The sequence below is a fragment of the Cryptomeria japonica genome, chromosome 3 (genome assembly GCF_030272615.1).
Source record: "Cryptomeria japonica chromosome 3, Sugi_1.0, whole genome shotgun sequence".
In the NCBI taxonomy this organism is placed as follows: domain Eukaryota; kingdom Viridiplantae; phylum Streptophyta; class Pinopsida; order Cupressales; family Cupressaceae; genus Cryptomeria; species Cryptomeria japonica.
Window position 1 is genome coordinate 162,221,599 of NC_081407.1, and position 23,604 is coordinate 162,245,202.

Genomic DNA, 23,604 nt, shown 5'->3' on the forward strand with positions numbered 1-23,604 from the left:
TTCAAAATAAGATTATAGGTGGATAGGCACCAGATTGGTGGGGAGGGGAATTTTGATTTGGGGACTGTAGGGGAATAGAGGTTGTTGGGGGTTTGGGGGCTCCACTCCAACAAGGTTGAGGGGAATCGCTCCCCTTAGGTTCCAAGGGAAGTGCCCTTGGTATATTCTCTCTCATGGTATAAGGTGGGGTTGAGTGGTGGAGCCCCTGCCATTAAGCTTAAATTAAAGCCTTTGAGAGAATATGGAATTTCTTGGTGCTTGCCATTTTCATAATTTTATCACTATGTTTTCTCCAACACCAAGTCCTTGCTCTTTCTAATTAAACTTCTTTACAAAGCACCGATAGTAAAGTTGAAGAATTTGACTCATCTAAATAATGAGGGTAAGACAACTTTTATAGCTGTTTTTGAATTGTTTAGGGTGTGTAATTTTAAACCCTAGGTATGTTAATCAGATTTATATAATTGATTATGCCCTAGGTTGTAATCAGATTTGCAGTATTTTAATAAGCCAACATAAATTAATTATGCCCTAGATTGTAATCAGATTTGCAGTATTTAATAAGCCAACATAAATAAAAAATAAAACAGTAGACAAACAAGCATACCCTAGGAAAACCTCCAAGGAGGAAAAACCCAGCATGAAAGACCCACAGGTCAGATTATATATTCTCCTCTAAATCATAAGTACAATACTTAGCTTGAATCTGATCTTCACATATCAGATCTGTCCCTTTGCATGCTTCAAAACTTGCATCAAAATCCACTATGTCCTCTTGGACAATTTTGCACCAATTTGGATAGGTTCGCACTCTTCCTTGAAGTTAAGTTCGCACCCTTCTTGAAGAATTCACACAGCAGAGCTAATTCGCATTTGTATGAGATTCGAACTGGATGATTATTGACTTGCAAATGTCTCTTATTTATACACATTGAAATCCTTGATTGCAAGTCGGCCTCCTTTGGTTTTTGGCGCTAATTTAATTAGGTGGCGTGTGTTTAGGATTGGGCTGGGCATATATTAGAGTCACGTTACCCTAGGATAGGGCCCGGACCTAAAGGGGGTTCGGATGTTGCCTTAACCCTAGTTACAAACAACACTCCCTCTTAACTAGGGAGGAGGAGAATACATAATCTGAACCTTTAATTTCCATCTAGCACACAAGCATAGAATGGATCTAGCACACAAGCATAGAATTACATCTTCCACCTAGCACACAAGCATAGGATGGTTCTAGCACACAAGCATAGGATGGTTCTAGCACACAAGCATAGAAAGTGTAATACACCAGTGGGTCTTTACATTATTACAATTATCGTCTAACACACAAGCATAGATTGGATGTAATTCATTCTTGCACACAAGCAAGGAATGATTCAAAGTGCTACAAATAGTCGATGAGATTGAAGCTCCCTCTCAATCGGGGTTCCGTTTTCCACAATACCAAGTATGTCTCTGAAGTATTCGAACTTCACTCTGGATAAGGGTTCGGTAAGGATATCGGCAACCTGTTCATCTGTGCTAATATACTTTAGCTGAATGGTGCCTCTTTGCTCCTCTTTGCACAATATCCCATAGTATCCATCTTGTAATGCCGGTGGAGGATGACTTCAAACTTTAACATGCACACTTGCAAGTCATGAATACATACATAATTTATTCATGCACATCATGGAGTCTTTCCATGTCATCGATCACGCATATCCATCATTCATTGTCTTTACCTCAGTCTTCTCTCAAAGAAGAATGTAACATCATAATCTTCCATCTTGCACACAAGCAAGAAATGGAATAGACATAATCAGAATATTGTAGTCTTCCATCTTGCACACAAGCATAGAATGGAACTACATAACATAGTCTTCCATCTCGCACACAAGCATAGACTGGATCCACCTTACATTGCCTGCAGAGGGTGGAGAGGATCTTTTCTACCATTTTACATTGCCCGCAGAGGTTGATACAACACAATGTATCACAGAGATTGAGACTCCCTCTCAACCAAGGCGGTGTTCTCCACAGCTCCAAGTCTATCTCAAGCTTTATGAGACTTGGTGAGGACATCTGCAACATAGGACTGTCCTGCCATAAAACACTAAATTGTCAGGCAGCAATATACAACCCTGATAATAAATCAAAATAGCACAAGAAGAATTTTAAGAAATCACACTGCTTCTCTCGATGCAACACTTGCAACAATGTATTTATCTACAGTAATACTTAATGCCACTGAGGACTGTCCCTGTAGGTCCAAGAGATCGCAGTGGGTGAATGCTTGAAGAGTTTTCCTTTTCCGTAATACTTCTTGACCAATTTGAACTTAAGCAGCTTCAGCCCATAATCAACTGTGCCTCGCAAATATCTTATGATGTGCTTGGCTACAACACGATAAACATGTTTGGACAAGCTCATGAGCTGACTGAGAGCATTCACTGCAAGGCATATGTCTGGTCTAGTGTTAACTAGATACATCAGTGATCCAATCGACTGCCTGTACTCTGATGGATCTGCAAAATCAGAGTTAGCTGCAGAAACACTTAACTTCTTTAAGTTAGATTCCATAGGAGTAGACATGGGTTTACAATCCATCATTCTAAATCTTTTCAAAAATAACAATAGTATACTTTCCTTGACTTAGAAAAATTTCGTTAGACCTTTGCCATACTTCCAGACCTAGAAAATAATGCGTTAAACCTAAGTCCTTCATTTCAAATTCTGAAGCTAGTTCTTTCTTACATCTAATGATAAGTTCATCTTTACCAGTAAGAAATGAATCATCCACATATCGAACTATAATTAGCATTTCATCATTGTATGACTTAAAGTAGATGTTAGAGTCAGCATCATTTTACAAAATTCTAAACTTAACAAGTATTCTTTCATACCAAGCATGAGAGTCCTGTTTGAGGCCATACAGAGCTTTCTTCAATCTGCACACCTGAATCTCATAACCCCTTAAGATATACCAAAATAGCTGGAACTCCTTCTCAGCAGCAGTTGTGTCCAATCATAGCTTCCAAGGTACTTGAACTTCCTTTGAGTGTATGCCCATCCCAATAATTTCCCTTGTAGATTTAGTATGCCCTGTTTCAGAAGCATTCCAAGCCACTGAAAGATCCAATCAATTTCCTATACTCCGGGATAGGAAATCATACTCTATGATGAAATTGAAAAAGGAACAAAATGCTTGACTCAAGAAAAGAATTACATGCTAATACTCATAATAAAAGGTAATCAACCAACATAGGTTAGAGTATACCAACTCAGAAGGAGACGCTCCTCCTTAACTTCTGCACAATCAATCTTTTATGTTAATCTCAAGGATCCTGTCCATCTATCTTTCAATAAGGTGGACCCATAGCACAATTGTTGAGATAAGATGGGGATAAATTCCATCAAGAGATTACACAGCAAGATTGCCAATAAATGTTATCGATAGAAAAGTCCTAAGAAATCAACAATACATTCTAACTTCTACTATGTAGGAAGGAGCATTATCATAACCAATTAATTGAAAGCAATCTGTCATGCAGTTATTTTAACAGATAACTGGCACATAATAAAACTGCATTTGCCACAACATTTAATGACATGAGCTCAAATGCAATAAGTATGTTAACTTGGGATAACATAGGCACAAACTTGCTTGCAGACCTCCAAGGATAAACACCTGTCACAGGGAACCTCACAACATGATTGGCCCAACACGGGTTAAATCAAGGAGAATATCTTTTTCCTTTCACACAACCCAACAAGGGTTTTACAAAACTAAGTAAACACAAAAGCAAATGAAACCCTATGTAAACAAATTGACAAAGTTATTCAACAGGAATACTTAATCTTCAATTATCATAAAGTCTCTCATCACAAAGTTAATAAAGAATAAAGGAAAATACACCTGTTGATGTTTAGTTAACACTGACACTGGAACCGAAAGCTTCCCCAAAAGAAACTATCTTTGCAGTCTATCTTCAAAATCCATGATTCACAATCTCCTCTTGATGTGCCTTAGCACAGTCAGCTAGGGTTTGAAGATTGGTGGGTATACAACTGATTTTGTTAGCAATACAAAATAGCAGTTGCATGACTAGTAGCAAATAAATCTACCATACCATCTGAGGTGGAGAACCCAGTGAGGTATCCTATCACCATTTTCCCTAATCATGCAATCCTTGTCCTATGCCTCATGATTTACACATCAATTCATTATGATGAAGAGTAGGAGGGCTGTCACAGTAGGGTGCCCTGGAAGTCCATCCTTCATAGGCCCAAAGGCAGCACCCTCCGTACCCCTTTGGCCTCATGGGACTCCCCAGTCTTATACCATGAGGTGGCATGCCTAGAAGGTGACCCCATCACCGTTTTCCTCTAACTGTCACTTCTCTTCCTCTATCATAAAATTAATACTCAGAATACCAACAGTAATATCTCATAATTCAGATTTATTTTAGCAGGTATGAACATAATATACTGTTTAACAAGGATATCCAGAACGGCAGTATTCGATTAAAATATACAGAATACAATATAATGAATATGCAGAAATATACAGATACCCTTATGCAGAAATGGTCATCAATTAGATGTATGTGTACAGGAAACGATATCACTGGAGTTCAACCCAATTCTGCTGAGAGAGATGTAGAAATCTGAATCTTATTATGTCTCCTTGGGCATTGGAATGGTGTCTTATATCCTACCTCAAATGATGAGAGGTTGTTCTTCTTCTCAAGAGTTCGTGTCATTTGTGAGAAGACACCTCTTTTTTTTGTTTATCACTCGAATCTCCACAATGAATTAAAGAATGACTCCTTGATGAGGACCCGATGATGCCCGCTAACTTCACCCCTGTCATTATCTTAATAAAAGACGAACAGCAACCTGAAGGTAAGAGCTTACTGAAATCTGAGGGTTAGAATAACCTTGGCTCTGATACCATGTAATTTTAAACCCTAGGTATGTTAATCAGATTTATATAATTGATTATGCCCTAGGTTGTAACCAGATTTGCAGTATTTTAATAAGCCAACATAAATTAATTATGCCCTAGATTGTAATCAGATTTGCAGTATTTAATAAGCCAACATAAATAAAAAATAAAACAGTAGACAAACAAGCATACCCTGGGAAAATCTCCAAGGAGGAAAAACCCAACATGAAAGACCCACAGGTCAGATTATATATTCTCCTCTAAATCATAAGTACAATACTTAGCTTGAATCTGATCTTCACATATCAGATCTGTCCCTTTGCATGCTTCAAAACTTGCATCAAAATCCACTATGTCCTCTTGGACAATTTCACACCAATCTGGATAGGTTCGCACTCTTCCTTGAAGTTAAGTTCGCACCCTTCTTGAAGAATTCGCACAGCAGAGCTAATTCGCATTTGTATGAGATTCGAACTTGATGATTATTGACTTGCAAATGTCTCTTATTTATACACATTGAAATCCTTGATTGCAAGTTGGCCTCCTTTGGTTTTTGGTGCTAATTTAATTAGGTGGCGTGTGTTTAGGATTGGGCTGGGCATATATTAGAGTCACATTACCCTAGGATAGGGCCCGGACCTAAAGGGGGTTCAAGGCAACATCCGAACCCATACATAACCCTAGTTACAAACAACAGGGTGTGGGTGGGACATTAGACTATTAGCGTTAGGGTTAGTGATTCAAATTAAAAAAAAATCCTATTTTAAATAAAATCACCTTTTAAGTGCTAGATGGGGAGGATATATGTAGGTTTCTGAGATGTTCAGGGGAGGTGTTTGAGTTTTTTGATGTACTGTTTCCTTTTCTATCATCAAATACCCTACATAGATTACTTCTTCAACTCATATAGCATCTCTTGAAATAATGCTTGGCCTACATCGATAAAATTGGTAGGTTTTACTTTCTGCACTGTAACATGTCAATACGCATGCTTCACTTTTTGCATTCAATTTCTATCTTTTCTTATCATCTATGTGAACGTAAGCTAAACAACCAAATACTTTCAATTGTGACACTGTAGGCTTTCTCCAATAGCAAGCTTCATACAGTCTCCTATTTCTTATAACAATAGTTGGTCTCCTATTCATGATGTAAAAACAGTGTTAAACTCTTCAGACCAAAACATTTTGTCTGTACTCTTTACTTCCAGCATGCTTCTTGCTGATACCATTTTTATTCTATTATTTGTCTCTCCCACTACATTTTGTTGTGTTATGTAAGTTGCTGTTAATTGTCTCTTGATTCCATTCCTTGTGTAAATTTCAGTAAATTCTTTTGGATAAAATTCACCTCCTCTATTTGTTCTTAAACACTTTATGTATCTTCTACTTTATTTTTCTACTATAGCTTTAAACATTTTGAATGCTTCAAAAACTTCACTTGTATTTGTGTAAAAAAACCCATAGTTATTGAGTAAAATCATGTATAAATGCAATCATGTATCACTTCATACCTATGCTTTCCTTGGACATAATACAACTACCAACTACCAACTACCAATTCCCAACATTACAACACTAGAATATCACCTCTTTTGACTATAAGCCCCAAAGGACCTCTCTGTGAGGTGTTTAAAATTGGAGTAAGATAGAGTGGGTTAATCTCCTTAATGTTGAGAATTGGTTCAACGGCAACCACATTTATTCTACTGGTCAAAACTATTGAACTCTTTCCAACAAAAGAAAGAACTAACTCTTTTGAAAGGAATTGGCCACAACCCTTTCTAGGAGTCGTGAGGGGGATTAGACTTCTATTCTACTAGCCACAAAGGTCTAGAAGCTCAAATAAAGGCACCTTCATTCGGGAGTTGCCAAAGCCTAGGCGATGGCTAATGTGGATGGGCTTGGGTAACCCACAGTAGGATAAAGAATGATTACCATGGATAGCTTCAGGGTTGGGTGAAGGGTGTCCCTGCTACGGTGGCCTCAAGGTGTGAGCCTTTCATATGGGAACGTAACAACAATTTAAGAATTATGTGAGGTATTTACCTAGATAGGTGTTGAACCTTCATCCACCAACAACTTGAACTCATAGATGGCATACTCGTTGAGTAAAATGCAAAATGAGTTTTTCCTAGGTTTTACTTACCAAAAAATCTCACTAAGTTTTTGGCAAATACTTGCTGATTTTTTGGCGAGTGTTCTCCAAAAACTTGGCAAGTTTCTCAAAAAATTTACTAGACATTAAAATGGGAAACATGAAAAATAACACAATTTTTTTTGCGTAAAAATAGTCAAAAAATTCACTATTTTGCCCTATAAATGTATGAATGCCTTTCACGCTTCCTCACATAACACTTGGAGAGCAAACATTCTTCATAAAAAGATGCCAAATACCAAATTTCGCTCTTAAGTGATAAAATTGTGAAATGGTGTGACAAGAAGTTTTGTGTGGTTTCAAAGGCCTTAATTTGGGCTTGGTGGCGGGGTGCTGCCCCTCAACCCTTGTATTGCAACAGGGTACACGCTAGGGGTGCTATCTTTGAACCCCACAAGGGGTATTGCCCCTAGATCCCGATGAGGGGCATTGCCCCTCGACCTTGCTTGGGGTGTTGCCCCCTAAACCCTCACAAGGGGCACTACACCTCGACCCCATTGGGATCTCCACTCCTAGACCCCCACTAGTTATTAGGATCTTTCTCATATAAGAAATTTGGTTACGATGAGGGGATTTGGCAGTGGAGACTAGAATTGACAGGTTAGACAATTATCTTTATCACTATCACAATATCATTGATTGATGATGAAGTATCATTGTCTGAATATAAAAAATTCAAATGCCATTATTATTATAATAAAATAAATACAACCTTCAGCCTTGCACAAGAAAGGTAGACAACACATTAGAGATGTTCCTTGATTCGGCTGAATTATAGCCACAAACACATCCTTCAATGTCGAGTAAGGAGCTACGACAAAGTGCAAAGATTAGAACCTCCCCATGTTTTCACTAGACTAGGGAAGAGGAAGATGTCAAATGTTTTAATATGCAATTTATGAATTATGATAATGGTTTCAAAGGCAATCATCGTAAATTCATAATAGTTGCCAAATAAGTATTGTATCGGGATTTCACATGATGATGCAATTTTGTACTCAACTTGTATTCAAATTAATCAAATTTAATAGAAAGCACTTCTCTATTCATTTATGGACTCATTGGATATATTTTCTATTTGAATTTTGCAAAAAGAAACTGTGTTTTTAAAGAAATTTAAGCACATTTTTTAAGTTGCCATGTTTTTTTTGCTGAGATGAGTTTTTTGGGTCTAGTGAGTTTTTGCTGAGTCTGAGTTTTCCAACTATGCTTGAAATAATAGTATATCTTGCATTCCCTTTAGTTGGCATGCCTTGGACATGATATTACACAAATCTGAATGAATTAGCTCCAATGGTTGATTTGCTCTCCATGCACTTCCAGGAAACTTGTCCCTGTGGTGTTTCCCAAGAGTGCAAACTGTTACATACTTCCTTTCCTCTTGCTTGAATCTTTGGTAACCCATTTACCAATTTTTTTTGATACAACATGTACAATCCTTAAAAAATTAAGGTCTCCACAACCAACTTGCCCCCTAAATTTTACAAATTTTTCTGGGCTTAGAGACTTAGTGAGAATATTTGCAGTCTGATCCGCTGTCGAAACATACTGCAATTGAACTGATCCGTGTTCTACCAGCTTGCGGATGTAGTGACAATGAAGTTCGACATGCTTGGTATGCTCATGGAAGACTGAATTTTTGGCCAGTTTGAGCACCCCTCGATTATCAGTATACAAGGGAGAAGGACCTGCTTGCGGCATCTGCATGTTAGAAAGCATCCTTCGGAGCCAAAACTGCCTCACATGCAGCCTTGATTGTTCCCCTGTATTCAGCTTTGGTCGAGGAAAGAGCCACGACCTGTTGCTTCTTACTGCTCCAAGTGACGACACCAATACCCAAACTGAATAGTACCTAGAAGTGGATTTTCTGTCATCCACTGATCCTGCCCAATCTGAGTCAGTGTAACCAATCAGCTTTGGATCGTTGCACATGCTATACAAAATGCCATAGTCTGAAGTGCTTTTCACATATCGCAGCACTTGCTTCGCTGCAATCCAATGATCAACTTTTGGAGCTGTCATGAAGTGATAGATGTAGTTGATAGCAAAACAGATGTTAGGTCTAGTGGCAGTGAGGTAGATGAGGCTGCCTACTAGTTGCCTAAATTCGGTCTCATCTACTGCAGGTGAATCAGACTTGTCTGATAACTTCAGCGTTTTCTCCATAGGTGTGGAAGTAGGTTTACAATCTTGCATTCGAAACTTGTCAAGCAAATTGCGGGTATACTTGGATTGTGAAATAAAGATACTGTCACCAGTCTGCCAGACTTCGACACCTAAGCAATAATGGAGAAGCCCCAAATGTGTCATGCCAAAAGCTTGGCACAAGTCTTGTTTGATGGCTGTAATCAAATGTGCTAGATTGCCATTAATGATCAACTCATCCACGTAGACAACAAGAAAAAGGATATCATCACCAGAGAGTTTGACATACAGATTAGTGTTAGAGGGACTGCGCTGAAAACCATGTTCAACCAAATACTGATCAATCTTGAAGTACCAAGCTCGAGGGGCTTGCTTCAGGCCATATAGGGCTTTTACCAATCTACAAACCTGATGTTCCTTACAAGGAACCTTGAAGCCAGGAGGCTGAGTCATATAAACTTCTTCTTGCAACTCATCGTTAAGGAATGCACTCTTAACATCCATCTGGTGAAGTTTCCATCCAAATTGAGCTGCAATGGCGAGAAGAAGATGAATTGTGCTCATCTTGGCAGAAGGAGCAAACATCTCCTCGTAGTCAATGCCCTCCCGTTGTGTAAAACCTCGAGCAACTAATCTGGCCTTGTACTTATCCCAAGTACCATCTAGATGATACTTGACTTTGTAAAACCATTTATAGCTGATAGGTTTCTTCCCAGGAGGCAGATCAGAAAGAACCCAAGTGTTATTCTTCAGAGGACTATGGTATTCTGTCTCCATAGCCTTTTCCCACTCAGGAATACCTTTAGCCTCAGAATATGTCTGGGGCTCACGGATGCTGTGGATGTTGGCCATAAGTGCAATGGCTGTATTCTGCTGCTTTCTCTTGCAGCGAACTGATCTATCCTCAAGAAGCTCATCATCACAAATATCTCCTATGGTCTTGGCCCACCATTTAGGCCGAAGGGTAGAAGTACCAACATCTGGCATTGGAGGAACAACATCCTCTGGAGTTTTCGGAACAAAGCCATCTGGATGCAAATCCTATGACAAATCAGGTGGTGCTAGATCGGTAGATTCCTCATCTTCAGAGTCAGAATGCTCTGAATCCCTCCCATCATGTGAACCAAGAGGAAGACGAACACCAACATTAGAAGTCTTCGTAGAAGGAGTCGCATGATTAGGAGTAGTAGAAGGCATAAATGGACCAGTAGTCTCATCAACCACAACATCATGACTGAAAATGAGACGATCTGTCTCCACATCAATCAACCTATAGGCCTTGTGGTTGTCGCTGTAACCGGTAAATACAAGTGTTTGGCTCTTTGAATCCAGCTTAGCGCGCTTGGCGTTTGGAATCCATACATGAGCAATATATCCGAAGACTTTCAAATGGACCACTTTAGGATTGCGTCCTGACCAGGCTTCATCAGGAGTCCTCTTCTTGATAGCATGTATAGGTGACCGATTCAAGAGGTAGATTGCAGTGTAAACTGCTTCAACCTAGTATTTCTTAGGAACATTTCTATGCTCTATCATAGAACAAGCCATTTCAGTAATGGTGCGATTTCTACGTTCAACGACAACATTCTGCTGAGGGGTGTATGGTGTGGTGAGTTAGTGCTTAATGCCACGTGTAGCACAAAATATAGAGAAGTCATTGGAACAAAACTCCCCCCCATTATCTGACCTTAGAGTGACAATCTGAGAGCCGGATTCTTTCTCAACTAAGGCCTTAAACTGCTGAAATGTATTGAACACATCTGATTTATTTTTCAGAAAATACACCCACATTTTATGACTGAAATCGTCAACAAATAACAAGAAGTACCTGCAACTAGTAATAGATGAAGTGTTCATTGGCCCACATACATCAGCGTGAACCAATTGAAGGACCTTGGAGGCTCGCCAAGAATCACCATCCGAGAATGGTGTCCGATGCTGCTTCTCAGCTTGACAGGCTCCACATACTCCATGATTTTGAGGTTGGATCTCAGGTAGACCAGCAACCAAACCCTCCCGATATAATTGAGAGAGATAGTGCACGTTTAAGTGCCCATAACGTTGATGCCAAAGTGTTTTGATGGATGTACTCCTAGCAACCAGAGCGTGCTTCTGAGAATCACTGGAATCAACAAGTTTATACAAACCATGATCCTCGAATCCCATAGCGATTGTAGTACGAGTCTCCCTATCAACAATGCTGCAGATGGATGAACTGAAGACAACATCTAATTGAGGAGAATGCCTCATGATCTGACTAACGGAGAGGAGATTATGTTCCATGCCTGGAACATAGTAGACATCAAGAAAAATTAAATTTCTACCTCCTGAGTGAATCTGGACAGTGCCCTTACCAGCAATTGTGTACTGTTCTCCTCCTTTGAGATTACTGAATCTGAGAATGGTTCAGATTTCGTGAACCAATCCTGACGATGAGTAAAATGCCACGAAGCCCCTGAATCAATATACCAAGCATAAGAGTGTACTGGATCTGCTATTCTCTTGGCCATAAAAGCATAAAATGCAGATTCTTTCTGCTTCGAGTGCTTTGCGACATTTGCCTTTTGTTGAGACCCTCCCTGCTTCTTTTGTTTAGAAGTGAATCGAATTCGACACTCGGCTTTCATGTGACCAAACTTATGAGAATAATTGCACTGAATGTTCTTCTTCTTGTTGCTGTCCTGAGAAGAACCAAAGCCTTTCGACTGAAAAGATGGAGCCTTCCCTTTGTTCTTCGTAGAAGATTTGGTAGAGAAGGCTTGCTCGGTGGAGGGGGTACTGGTAGTACTTCCAAACTGCTGGTGCCACCGATCTTGTTGTAAAAGCTTGTTACAAAGATTGAAAAACTTCAAATCGACGTCAGTGGAAGTGATATTGAGTGTTTCGATGAAATGCTCATAAGATTTGGGCAAACTCTTCAGAGTGATGATGACCATGTCCTCTTCCTCCATTGTGCGACCAATTGCCTCAAGTTGGTCACGGATGTCCTTGATCTTTGTCAAGTGATCTTGTAGAGGTGTCCTTTCGTCCATCATAATCGAAAAGAGCATATTCTTCAAAAAGAATGCTCTGCTCTTGTCAGAGGTTTCATGGAGACTCTTCAAATGATCCCATATCTCCTTCACAGTTTTTCCGGACGGTACTTGAGGTAGCTGCTCGTTTGTGACAGAGATTTTAATGAGCATGACTGCTTTGCGGTTGCGCTCATCCCATTTGTCCTGATCTTTTCTATCAGTAGTTGGACGTTGAGACGTGCCCAGAACAACTGCATCAAGACACATTGGTACTAAACAATTGTCAACATGCGTTGCTTCCAGGTGTTGTAATTGTGGCCGTTGGAACTTCTGGCTGCTTTCGAGCATTATATTCGTCAGAGATGCTGTCACATACCCCGAGGTTGAATTAGTGAAGGCACAAATTCCAAGGAACAAAAAACAACAGATGGAAACAAGTTTTGCAAGTCAGATTTTGAAACCCTAGCACGGTTTTCCAGGCAAATTTTTTTCGGAAGACCCAAAAAAATCTAACAACGACCCATTTGGGGTTTCGAAAAACTCACCAAGAATCTGCAATCGAAAAAAATTTCGCCTTGAAACGAAGGGTCAAAACCCTAGGAGAAGTTGTAGAAACCCTAGGCCATTAAAAAAACGTGCAGATTGCAGAAATTTGCCGATCCGAAAATATTAATGGTAGGCGCTGAAAAATGATTGAGGGTTTTTTGAAAACCCTAGGCCGAAAAACACAGAGATCCCGCCAAAATACTTTGTGAAAACTGTGTAGGAAAAAAACTTAGTCGCTGTCGGAATGAAAACGCCAAACAAATCCGTCCAAAAACACAAAAAAAAAATCGCCAAAATGAAGAAACGGCCGTTGCGTGCAGGTTTTTTAATTTTTTATGAGCCGAAACCCAGAAAAAACAGTTGGTGAAAAAAATTGTGATTTCGAAAAAAAAACACTGAAAAAAAAATTTGTGCTGAAAAACAAAGGTGGGTAGGGTGAAAATGCCTTGGAACAGACCCGCGATTTTAAATCGCATTAGCAGAGATGGAAAACGCGACAAGGGTTTTTGGGAAAAAACAAAAACGCGATGGAAAAAGGAAGTTCGCGGGTTGTAGGTTTAGAACGGTCACGAAAACCCTTGCATGGGAGCTAGGCACAGAAAACCCTAGACGGGTTTGGGAGAAATTTCAAAAATAGTATACACAACATAATTTTCGAAAAATTCCTTTACCCTAGCTGTGATACCATGTGAATTAGAGAGATTCACAGGTAAAAATATTTCATTCATTAACTGAGGAAAAATTACAATATATATAAATGACAAAACAATGTAGCTATTAATGATGTCTAACTACCTCTAACTACTGACTACTTTAGACACCTAATTACAATATTGACCATTAACATTATAAAGAATTATTATTGTAACAATTATAACCCAATCTTATTTGACTTCTAAATTTTCATTAATCTTTGAGAATAATTCTCTACAACGTATCATATGATTAGAACAACTTGAATTTAGAAACCGTACCTCACTGCTTGGAGTAATGTGATTGATTTCATCCTTTCCTTTCTTTGGATCTTGATTTACATTCTCTGTCTTTTCTTGTGCATAGTTTGTTTTCTTCCTTCATTTGAATCTTTGAATCTATAGTCTCTATCTATATGACCAAATTTCTTGCTATAGTAATACTGTAGTAGTTGCCTTTCTGTATTAAATCTCCCTTCACCTTTTGAGAATTATAGCTTCTACTATGTCCTTTTTCTTTTGGAGTTAGAATCAAACCCTTGGTATGAGTCCTCCTCCCTGTTGCATTTAGGAAAACTAGTACTTGCTCCTTGATTATTATTGATCTTCACCTTTGACATAAGCACTTGATCTAGAATGGTCATACATTTTACCCTATTTTCATGTGCAAATAATGATTCAATTAGCTCTTTGATCTTTAAAGTATGTAAATCTTTGCATTCTTTAAAAGCAATAACACTTTGCATCCTCTTGGGTATAGGAGATCTCAAGATCTTCTTCGCTACCACATCATCTTTAATTGCCTATCCATATGTTTTCATCTTATTCACTATGTTTGTCACCTACACAATAATCTTCAACTTTTTAATTTTTCATTCTTAAATTCTCAAAGTTCATTTATAAGAATTGAAGCTTCACAACCTTTACTTGATTTGTATTTCAATATGAACTTTTAAAATCTATCTATGTTTCCTTTGGTGTCTTGCATTTCACAATTTGTGGATAAATACTTGGATCTATTGCACTCTGAATATGGAGAAACACTTGATCATCCTTTTTCTCCTCCTCTTTCATCTCTCACTAAGTTTTTGCATTCAGTGCATTCCAATCTTGAGTATCAACATACCCACTTGCTATAATATCTCATACTTCTATCCATAAAAATTGTCTTTTCAATTGATCCCATTAAATCAAAATTGTCATCTTTAGATTGGGAATTTATATTGTACCATTGTTAGCTGGCATTATAGAAAACCAAACAAAATTGATATTTTTACTCAAAGTATTAAGATCTAAGCTTGTCCAGTTACTTCTCAATTACACTTATAAACACTTGCAATGGTAAATGTGGCTTTGATACCACTGTTAATAAATTTTTATATGGAACATGAGAAATACTGAAATCAAATGCCGAGTTTATTTATTTATTTTGAATAGATTTCTTTAAATCATTTTTTCAAACTGAAGTCTATTACAAATAATCACTTTACAAAATAATAAGCAATTGGGTGATTATTATAGAGTTTACAACTGACTATAAATAACAGAGGAAAAAATTTAAATTTTTATTTAAAAAAATTAAGTGGATTTTTTATTTAAAAGTTTTCTTGTAATTGATTTAGTTTGGTGGATAAGAGGTATAAATTAATTTACTGCATAGTTAGTAAAGTAAATAAATAATAAGACTTAACATCTAATAAATTTTGTTTTTTGTGTTAAGTTAGTTGTCAAGAGATTAAAATTGTTTATAGAATTATATAGATATAATGTAAACTTTGAACTTGAGGCCCATTTGAAAACTCTATTGCACGTTATCTCTTCTAGAATATATTTAAGGTTTCAAACCTTAGGTGCTTTTTTTAAGTTTGAAAGTTGCATGGGTAGTTGGCTGAAATTATGAATATTTAGGATTGGAAAATGGTAGATCTTAAAATTATTTACAAAACTATGAATAAGCTTAAAGCTTGTAATTTAAAAAAATTAATCATTAGTAACATTGCTTTAGCCATGCTTATAGGGCTTAACTGTTTTTTCTAATATACTTATTATTTTGCATTTTTCTAGAGCTTGGTTATTATAGGTAAATTCTCACAATATATATATGTACGCATGTATACACACATATGTACTTTATTTAAAATAATGCCTGAAAAAAAGTCGATGAAAAACTTTCCGTGCAATTAGAAACGTCTTGGTCTCGCATTTAATATTTTCATTTAAAAGTCTGCCCATATCTTACCAGCCCCCTGGCCGTACCGACTGCAACCTGAAATCTTTTACGACGTTTTTCCATTGACCGACTGATCTCTATTGGCCATCCACACGATTCTGCAGGGTTTGGGTGTTATCTCCAGTGGCATAAAAGCTTGTAGAAAATGTGTCGTTGGAAGACACTAGCACGGTTTCGTTCTTTTCTGGTGAGAATGAAGATTTTAGTTTCAACGTGTATTCAACGGCATGGTAGAGAACGCAGAGACACAGAGTAAATGCAACACCCAATGCATTCTGCTCTCCAATGAATGCGTATACGAACAATTAAAACATTGTTGAAAAACTTTTCATGTATTTAAGAAATACTACGATACTTATTTGTCAAAGTCCGTGAATGAGAGTGTTATTTTTAATTTTAAATTTTTTAAAATTTTAATATTATTTTTAATATTAAAGTTTTATAATTTTGATAATTATTAACAATAATAGTTAATATAATAAAAATTAATTATTTTTTAATTTATATCTTTGAAAATAAATTTATTAATAATATTAAAAATTTAACTTTTTTTAATTTTAAATTTTAAAAATAAATTTATTTATAATTAATATTTATTGTAGAAAATAAGTTTTTTTTTTCAATTATAATTCAAAAAAATTATAATTCAAAAAAATAAACTCATTAATAATAGTAACATTTAATTTTAAAAACAGTAAATTAATATTAATTTTGTAAAATGTTTTTATAAATCAATAATTATTAAAAATTAGAATTGTAATTATAAATAATAATAAATTATCAATTAAAAATTAAATTTAAATAAAAATTCTAATTATTTATTATTCATTGTTAATTATAAAACTAGTATAAATTATAAAACAATTCATAATTTTGAGATCTTAGATTTTTGCAATTAGAAACTAGTTACACATGATTTTGACAAATTGGGTTTTGGACGGTTCACCTTTTTCTAATATATTTATTATTTTGCATTTTTCTAGAGCTTGGTTATTATAGACAAATTCTCACTATATATGTATATATATGTATACATGTATACACACGTGTACTTTATTTAAAATAATGGTAATAGTATTATTTAAAAGCATTACTAAATTGTTGATTAATATTTTTAAAATTGTGATATTATATAATTCTGTAAGGGATTTTTACGGATTTGTTTGAGAGGTTGTTAGGAAACAAGTAATTTCATCTTGTTCATTTTATTTGCTCTACGTTTGTTGTAAAATCAGGGTTAAGTATCCATTTCTCTAACCTAATTTTGTTTACAAGGCATTCTGAAAGAGAAGATTTATTAATATATATAATAATATAACTTTCAACCATACTTAGAATCATAAAGGCTACAAAATTAATATAATTTTGAAAGGTATATACAAATTCAAAACTTTATACTCATATATTGTTATTGAAAGTATGGAGAAACCAAATTGTCATTCCCACAAAAGCTTGTTACAATTGATGTTCCCTTGATTAGAAAGACGAGAACAATTACAAAGAACAATTATTAAGAGCAACATGTGAAGCACTAGAGGCATATTATGATTTCATGCGTGAATTTAAATATAATGAATATTATCGAATTGACAATGTGTTTGATCCAAAATATTCAATCCAAACCTTTTTGAGTTATATATTATACAACAACTTCAACTAACCTCCTACAAATTAGATATTTTTTTTTGATTTTGAACTACAATATATATGCCAAGAGTTGTTATTTTTTAGGTTTGGCTAATTAACTATCATTGTTGATGATCATATTATTGAATATATAGAATAAATCTACTCAATGTAGCCAATATCCTAAGTTAATCATCTTCATACATCATAAAAACATTTTGTATTACAAGAACATTTTCCATAGCATACCAGTTTAAATTATAAGTTGCATCCATTCATTTTTTTTTTCGACATTTCAAGAATTATTCAATTACATTCTTAATAATTACCCCTAACAAAGGCAATGTTCATCTCTTCCAACTTATTTCTGCCCTCTAATATATTACCCAAAGCATAGCTAGTATATATTCACAAGAAGATACCAAAGGTTTGGACATTGGTCCATGAAGGTACAACTCTCTGAAGTTTCTGTCTGCCTTAAGATCTGCTTCATGCAGTATGTACTAATAATGTGTATTGGGCCTCAGGAAATAATGGGAAAGTGAGAGGCCCCCCTATTTCGAAATTTGGCTCTTACATCCAATGCATTAACAGAATCAAAGTATGATGTATTTTATGTAACCAATGTATACCAAATCATTCTGTAACCTATTCTCATCTTCAGTAAATGGCATGCTAATTTAAACTTCAGCAATCCTGAAATTGAAGCAATCAGTTTGATTGGATCTGTCAAAAATACACATCTTGTTCACTAAGTTATACTGTATGCATTTTACAGTGATGCAGTGTTCAAATTTCAAGCCAAAACTGAAAATTTTATTCCCATCTTTTCTCAAATCCGTAACAGATTATATTTACAACCTAGCAAACTGATGGTTACGTAAAAGCTGTCTTCTCTGCATCAAGTGATTGGCATAGAATTCTGACTGTATATCAGGACAGGACCTGTGTTTTCTTGTAACGTGTGCAACTTCTGTCTTTTTATAAAGTGTAAAGAACCCAATGATACTTTTTCTGTATGATTTGCTTCTGTGAGTGTTAATTTAGTTGCATTTGCTGTTTAAGGTCTAGGTCTAGGTCAGGGTCTTAGGTTTTATGTTTTTACAAAATGATGACAGTGGTTTGGTCCATGCAGGCACAACTCTCCTAATTTTCTGTGGTTCCAGGTTCCCTTCATGCAGTATGCACTAGCATTGGGTGTTGGGCTACAAGGAAATAATGGGAGGGAACCCAATTTGTTACTCCTAACTTGTTTCTTATATCTAATGCCACATCTTAATGAAAAGTAAGATGTACTCAAAATAAAATATGTCCTATATAGACACTGAGATCATAGTCCATCTTCATGCCTTGTTGCTATTATTCAGTTTCTATTGCACATAGGTTGTTTTTAATACTCTGAGGTTGTTCCATGGATTTAGGTGCTTATGGTTTGTTCCACTTCCTATGGGTATGTATTGAAACCATTCTTCTTGTAACTTTAAGGTTTGTGTGATCAATCTAATAGGTCTGAACCAACTTGGTTATGGTTTTCAAGACAAGATCAATCCAGTAACAGTCAGCAGATACCATGGGGGAGCATAGTTCATATAGTTTTCAAGCTACAGGTCACTTGTGACAGGAAACTGATTTTTCTTCAGTATTGATCCTTACTGAACATTTCACAGGTGGAGCCATTGAAGTGAGAGGCAGGTCCACAGCTTGTACTCTCTTATATAACACCCATTCTTGATTCTAGCCAATGTCCTACTTCGCAAACAGAAATTAATTGATAACATGATATAAATTAAGTGCTCCTAGGCTATTCAATGGGGAAGGTTTTTGGTATAGGTAAAACATGCTTTCATATTACAGAGAACCTGGTCCTTTGCAATCTACATAGTACGGGTAAAAGCCTTTTCACAGATTTAGGGACCCTGGTCCTTTTGAAACCATACAATCTATCACCTGACTACTTTGTAACACTTTTACCTTTTCCTCCTGTGTATTACACTCGAGTAAATCATGGGATGCTACACATGCCAGTTTATCAGAAATAAAAGACAAACAAAACATCAGATATGCAAATCCTCTGAAGCTTTCTTTTCCTTACAAGTCTCAACCCATTGCGATTATCATCACAAAGCTTGCACAAAACAGATCTATCAATCATAGGAATTGACAAAAGACTCACTTACTGGATGTTTGCCTGTTCTTGCAATTGGAAACCACGAAGTCAGTATGTATGTGATCATTGTGACTTCAAGTCAAGAAACTTAAAAGAATGCTAAAGGCAAATTCTCAAATAATAGTAAAACAATTCATAAGTTTCTAGAAGACATGACCCAAATTTTACTTAAGGTAAATACTAAATACTCTACAGTTAAGTCATCAACAATTTCCCTTTGATTTGTCACAGGTGGCCATGAACTCTGTTATTCTTTCGATATTACAGTGACAAACATTTATCAGTGATCACATCTAGGCTGCACATCAGTCAAGAACTCGAGCATAGAGCAACAGTCCTTCCAAGCCAGAAGTTCAAAATGAAAATATTTATTGCGGATCACGTCAAGGCTGCATGGTCAGTCAAGAGAGCATAGAGCAATAGTTTGTTGAAGCATAGGTAATCAGACCTTTCACCATTGGCAGCCAACCAGAAATGCATGGATCTTTATCTCAAAGGATTGATTGTTTTGGAGGACTTGGGGTAAATGTATGCTATGGTGGAATGCCAAATTCAGAAATTGGGTTAGCAAGAGGGGTTGCCAAAAAATTCTCAGGTCCTTTGTTCTTTGGGTGGCCAGACTGAGCTGCTTGTGCAGAGTTTCAAGGATTGCCAAGTAAAAATAGAAAATGAATGGTTTACCCCTTTCAAGGCCATGGTGGATATAAGGTCTGTCTGACATAAAACACAATTAAATCAGCAATCCCCAATCCAGTTGCATTGTTTTGTTCTCCAAGTTGAACGGTGTGGTTGGATGTTGAGATTGATTGGATTAGAACTACGGGTTGGGCACTTTTTTAAAGTAATCAGCTGTGAGCACTGCATGACTTCAATGCTATTTCAAGGGAAAACATAAATGAAAGATTCTGTTCTGTTCAACTCACCAAGTATGACGTTAAAGTTTTCAACTCTTATAAGTATCAACAAACAAGTTCTTTGTGGTTTGGACTGGGCCAGGAAATGCTCGACTCTATATTTCTATCCCCAAGATAGTCATTCTCTTTCCATTGTGGACTGCTTTGATAATATGGGTACTGATTTGCTTCAACATGCAAAATTATTGGCCAATGGTTGATGTCATGTATTTAAAGATAGCAATCCGTCTCCAACTACTAAAATTTTCAAATAAAACAGACAAGAAAATAAAGACAAATATGGGTTTACAATTTGTTTGATGTGTTATATACATTACTTCTGTAAGTCTTGTCAATTGATGAAATTTTGGTTTCTGAAAAATAAGAGGAATAATGTTTTATTTCATTGAAGTGTGAAACAAGTTTCAATGATGAAAAATTCTTCATAGAACAATAAAATAACTTTTATCATCAGGTGTAAGAACAACATTTACTGGGCTAAACTCATTGGGATATGTGTTGGAGTCGAGCACTCAGTGATTGACATTAGGACATAATGTCAGAAATAATTGAATCATAAAATAAACTAGTATTCTTCACATGTTTCCGATGTTAAAATAATTCATTCAAGGAATTTATGTGCACATTAAATAATTTCCCTGTATATTTTCTTTGAAGTTATTTATCTTCTTCCTGCTGTGAAACTTGATAATGCACCGAGTCCTACTCATCTGAATCTCTGTTTTAAAAATATTGTAAATTTACCTACTGTTGGAATCTATCATTAGGGTCGTTGCCTAATAGTTTCAGAGTGTTCAATAAAACAAACTATTAATTTAGTGCTTCTGGATTCGACTGTGAGAGTTTTTACCAGGATTGTGGAAATTTCATATCATTAAAATGAACTATGTTATAGATATTGCGATAAAACATTTATTTGAGCCAATAAAAGTATGCCATGCAAAAAATAATTGTTTATTTCTTTTTTGGGTGCAGCATATGCAAGATGAGGATGCAGGCAGGCCCCCTCGTAAATTCATATTTTAGATGACACAACTTTTGAAAGTGGTTCTATTGATTGGAAGTCCATGAAAACAAACATCTTGACGTGAGGCTGCTGTTGCCTTAACAGTGGAATTCTTTATTTGCATTTCAAGGAGACTTTTAAATGAATATTATGATGCTAAAATAATTTGTTGTGCATAATGTTGAGTTCAGTTTTCATCGATAATTTTTATCCCAAATGGAAGCTTTCAAACATTATAAAAACTTTACTTAAGTTGTTTAAATAGATTCTATGTGCTGCATAATGGATTTTTGAGTTCCTTGTAAAATTGTATTTCAATATAGTTTGGATCATTGAAATACCAGATGAAATGGTTGTTAGTTTTGCTGCTATATTCAAAATCAAAATCGAAACCATTCATTGTTTGTATGAGTTGCAAAGAGGTTGCTTCAAGACCATGAATATTTCCTTTCTATCACTATTAGGAGTATTTGTAGTATAAGTAATATCTGATGGGTTGCAGAAGTTACTTTTGTCTACACCTCAACTTATTTTCCTGGATTTTTGGAGGCATCTGTAAATAGGGTGAAGAAGATAACCTTACCTGTTACTCTGCAGTAGCTTTTAGTATACCACAATTTGGCTCTAACATACGCTGTCGGGATTGAGGGTTTTGTCACTTGTCATATAACAAGTATATCATTATAGGTTGGAGGAGAAATTTCTGGGTTCCCCATTTGAGTTCCGTGAAGGAAGAATCATAACAGAATTGAGCCATGTTTGTATACCCCAGCTTAGGTTGCATGAAATTACTGTCGTGAAGCTAGTAGTGAAAAACATAAGCGGTCTTCTGGAAATCCTCATTCCTACCTATAATGTTAGCTTTATAATTCTGTGGAACTCAGATCAAAAAGCCATTTATAATCACCCTTAAGCTACACCTCCATGTTTTTCATTTGATTTGTGGTCTTGCCAGGCTACTGCTCATTTTCTTGAATAATAAAATGTTCAATCCCCCAATTAATTGAGCAGGCCATGAATAACCTATAACAATTCAACTATCACACATTTTTCTTGATCCTCAAGTATCTCCTTGGATATCGGATATGAATCTGCAATTGGTTGACATCAATAATCCATGCTGGCCACCTCCCATGTTTTGCAGGCAAGAATAAAATTTGCTTCACTTAAAACTTAGTTTTTGTGCAGCAATGGAAAGTAACTACTCAAAAATACCAATGAGCAGGCAAATAACTGGAGCCATATAGGCTTTAATTTGCTCACCTGGTAGATTATCATACTTAGTTTAATCCTGATGACAAGCCAATACAAATAAGAGATTTTAGTGACTTAATCCCTACGCTTCTCTAATTTGTAGCTAGGATAGATATTCTGTTCCTAATTCACTGCTGTAAATTTTAAGATACTAGAAATTTGCTATAGCTGATTTAGATTGTTGTCTTTTTAGTACTTCGCTAAAGAAAAGAAACATTTTTAGAATCTTGATGAATAAGTGCTGGAATAACACAAAAACAGTAAACTGAACACAAGTTTACCCTATAGAAATCAACGTGGGAAATCTCTAAAAGTGTAGGGTTGTACTTCCTAAAAGAGTTAACCCTAGATGGTGACAGCTCGAGTGTCTACATCCAGAGCAATACCATGAATGAATAATCTGGAAGATGATTAATTGAAAGGTGAAGTGCTAAAGACCATAAATGGAATACTCTCTGTTCTAACCATAAAGAGAAATGAGGCTTTTGATAGACCAGATGGACAGCATCATCACCACCATCATAAGCAGATCCTGTGTATTCTGACTTCTCACATGATGCAAACAATGTCTTTCACAATGCCCAATGATAACCCCATCACTATATACAAAAACAAAATTCCTTGCCTTTAGTTGCAGTCTGATCCTTTAAAAAGCTTATCTATTGAAGGGATCATACTTGTCTACCATAAATACTGGCATCTTTGATAAATGTTATACATCAGCATATAGATGTTGAAAAACTAGATGAGTGCAACAAAAAAGCCTTGGGACTTTGAATAGAGGGGTTGAATGTGTGACAAGGTTTTTGAGCACATGGAATGACAAGGAGTAGAGCCTTGATAGGAAAGAGAAGTTACTCCTTTGAAATGGGGGAGGAATGATCCACATCCCCACAAGCAACCCAGTTTATCTCTCCACAAAG

At 36.1% G+C, this 23,604-nt stretch overlaps 1 protein-coding gene across 1 annotated transcript in view; it reads left to right on the forward strand.

Annotated features, from left to right (window-relative positions):
- LOC131031032 (uncharacterized) overlaps positions 1 to 21,674 on the forward strand; it is a 34,102-nt gene extending 12,428 nt beyond the window's left edge. Inside the window, exon 2 of the mRNA XM_057962039.2 lies at positions 21,397 to 21,674. Coding sequence (XP_057818022.1) covers positions 21,397 to 21,447 — 51 coding nt within the window. The 3' untranslated portion in view covers positions 21,448 to 21,674. The remainder of the gene's footprint in view (positions 1 to 21,396) is intronic.
- The last annotated feature ends 1,930 nt before the right edge of the window (positions 21,675 to 23,604 follow it).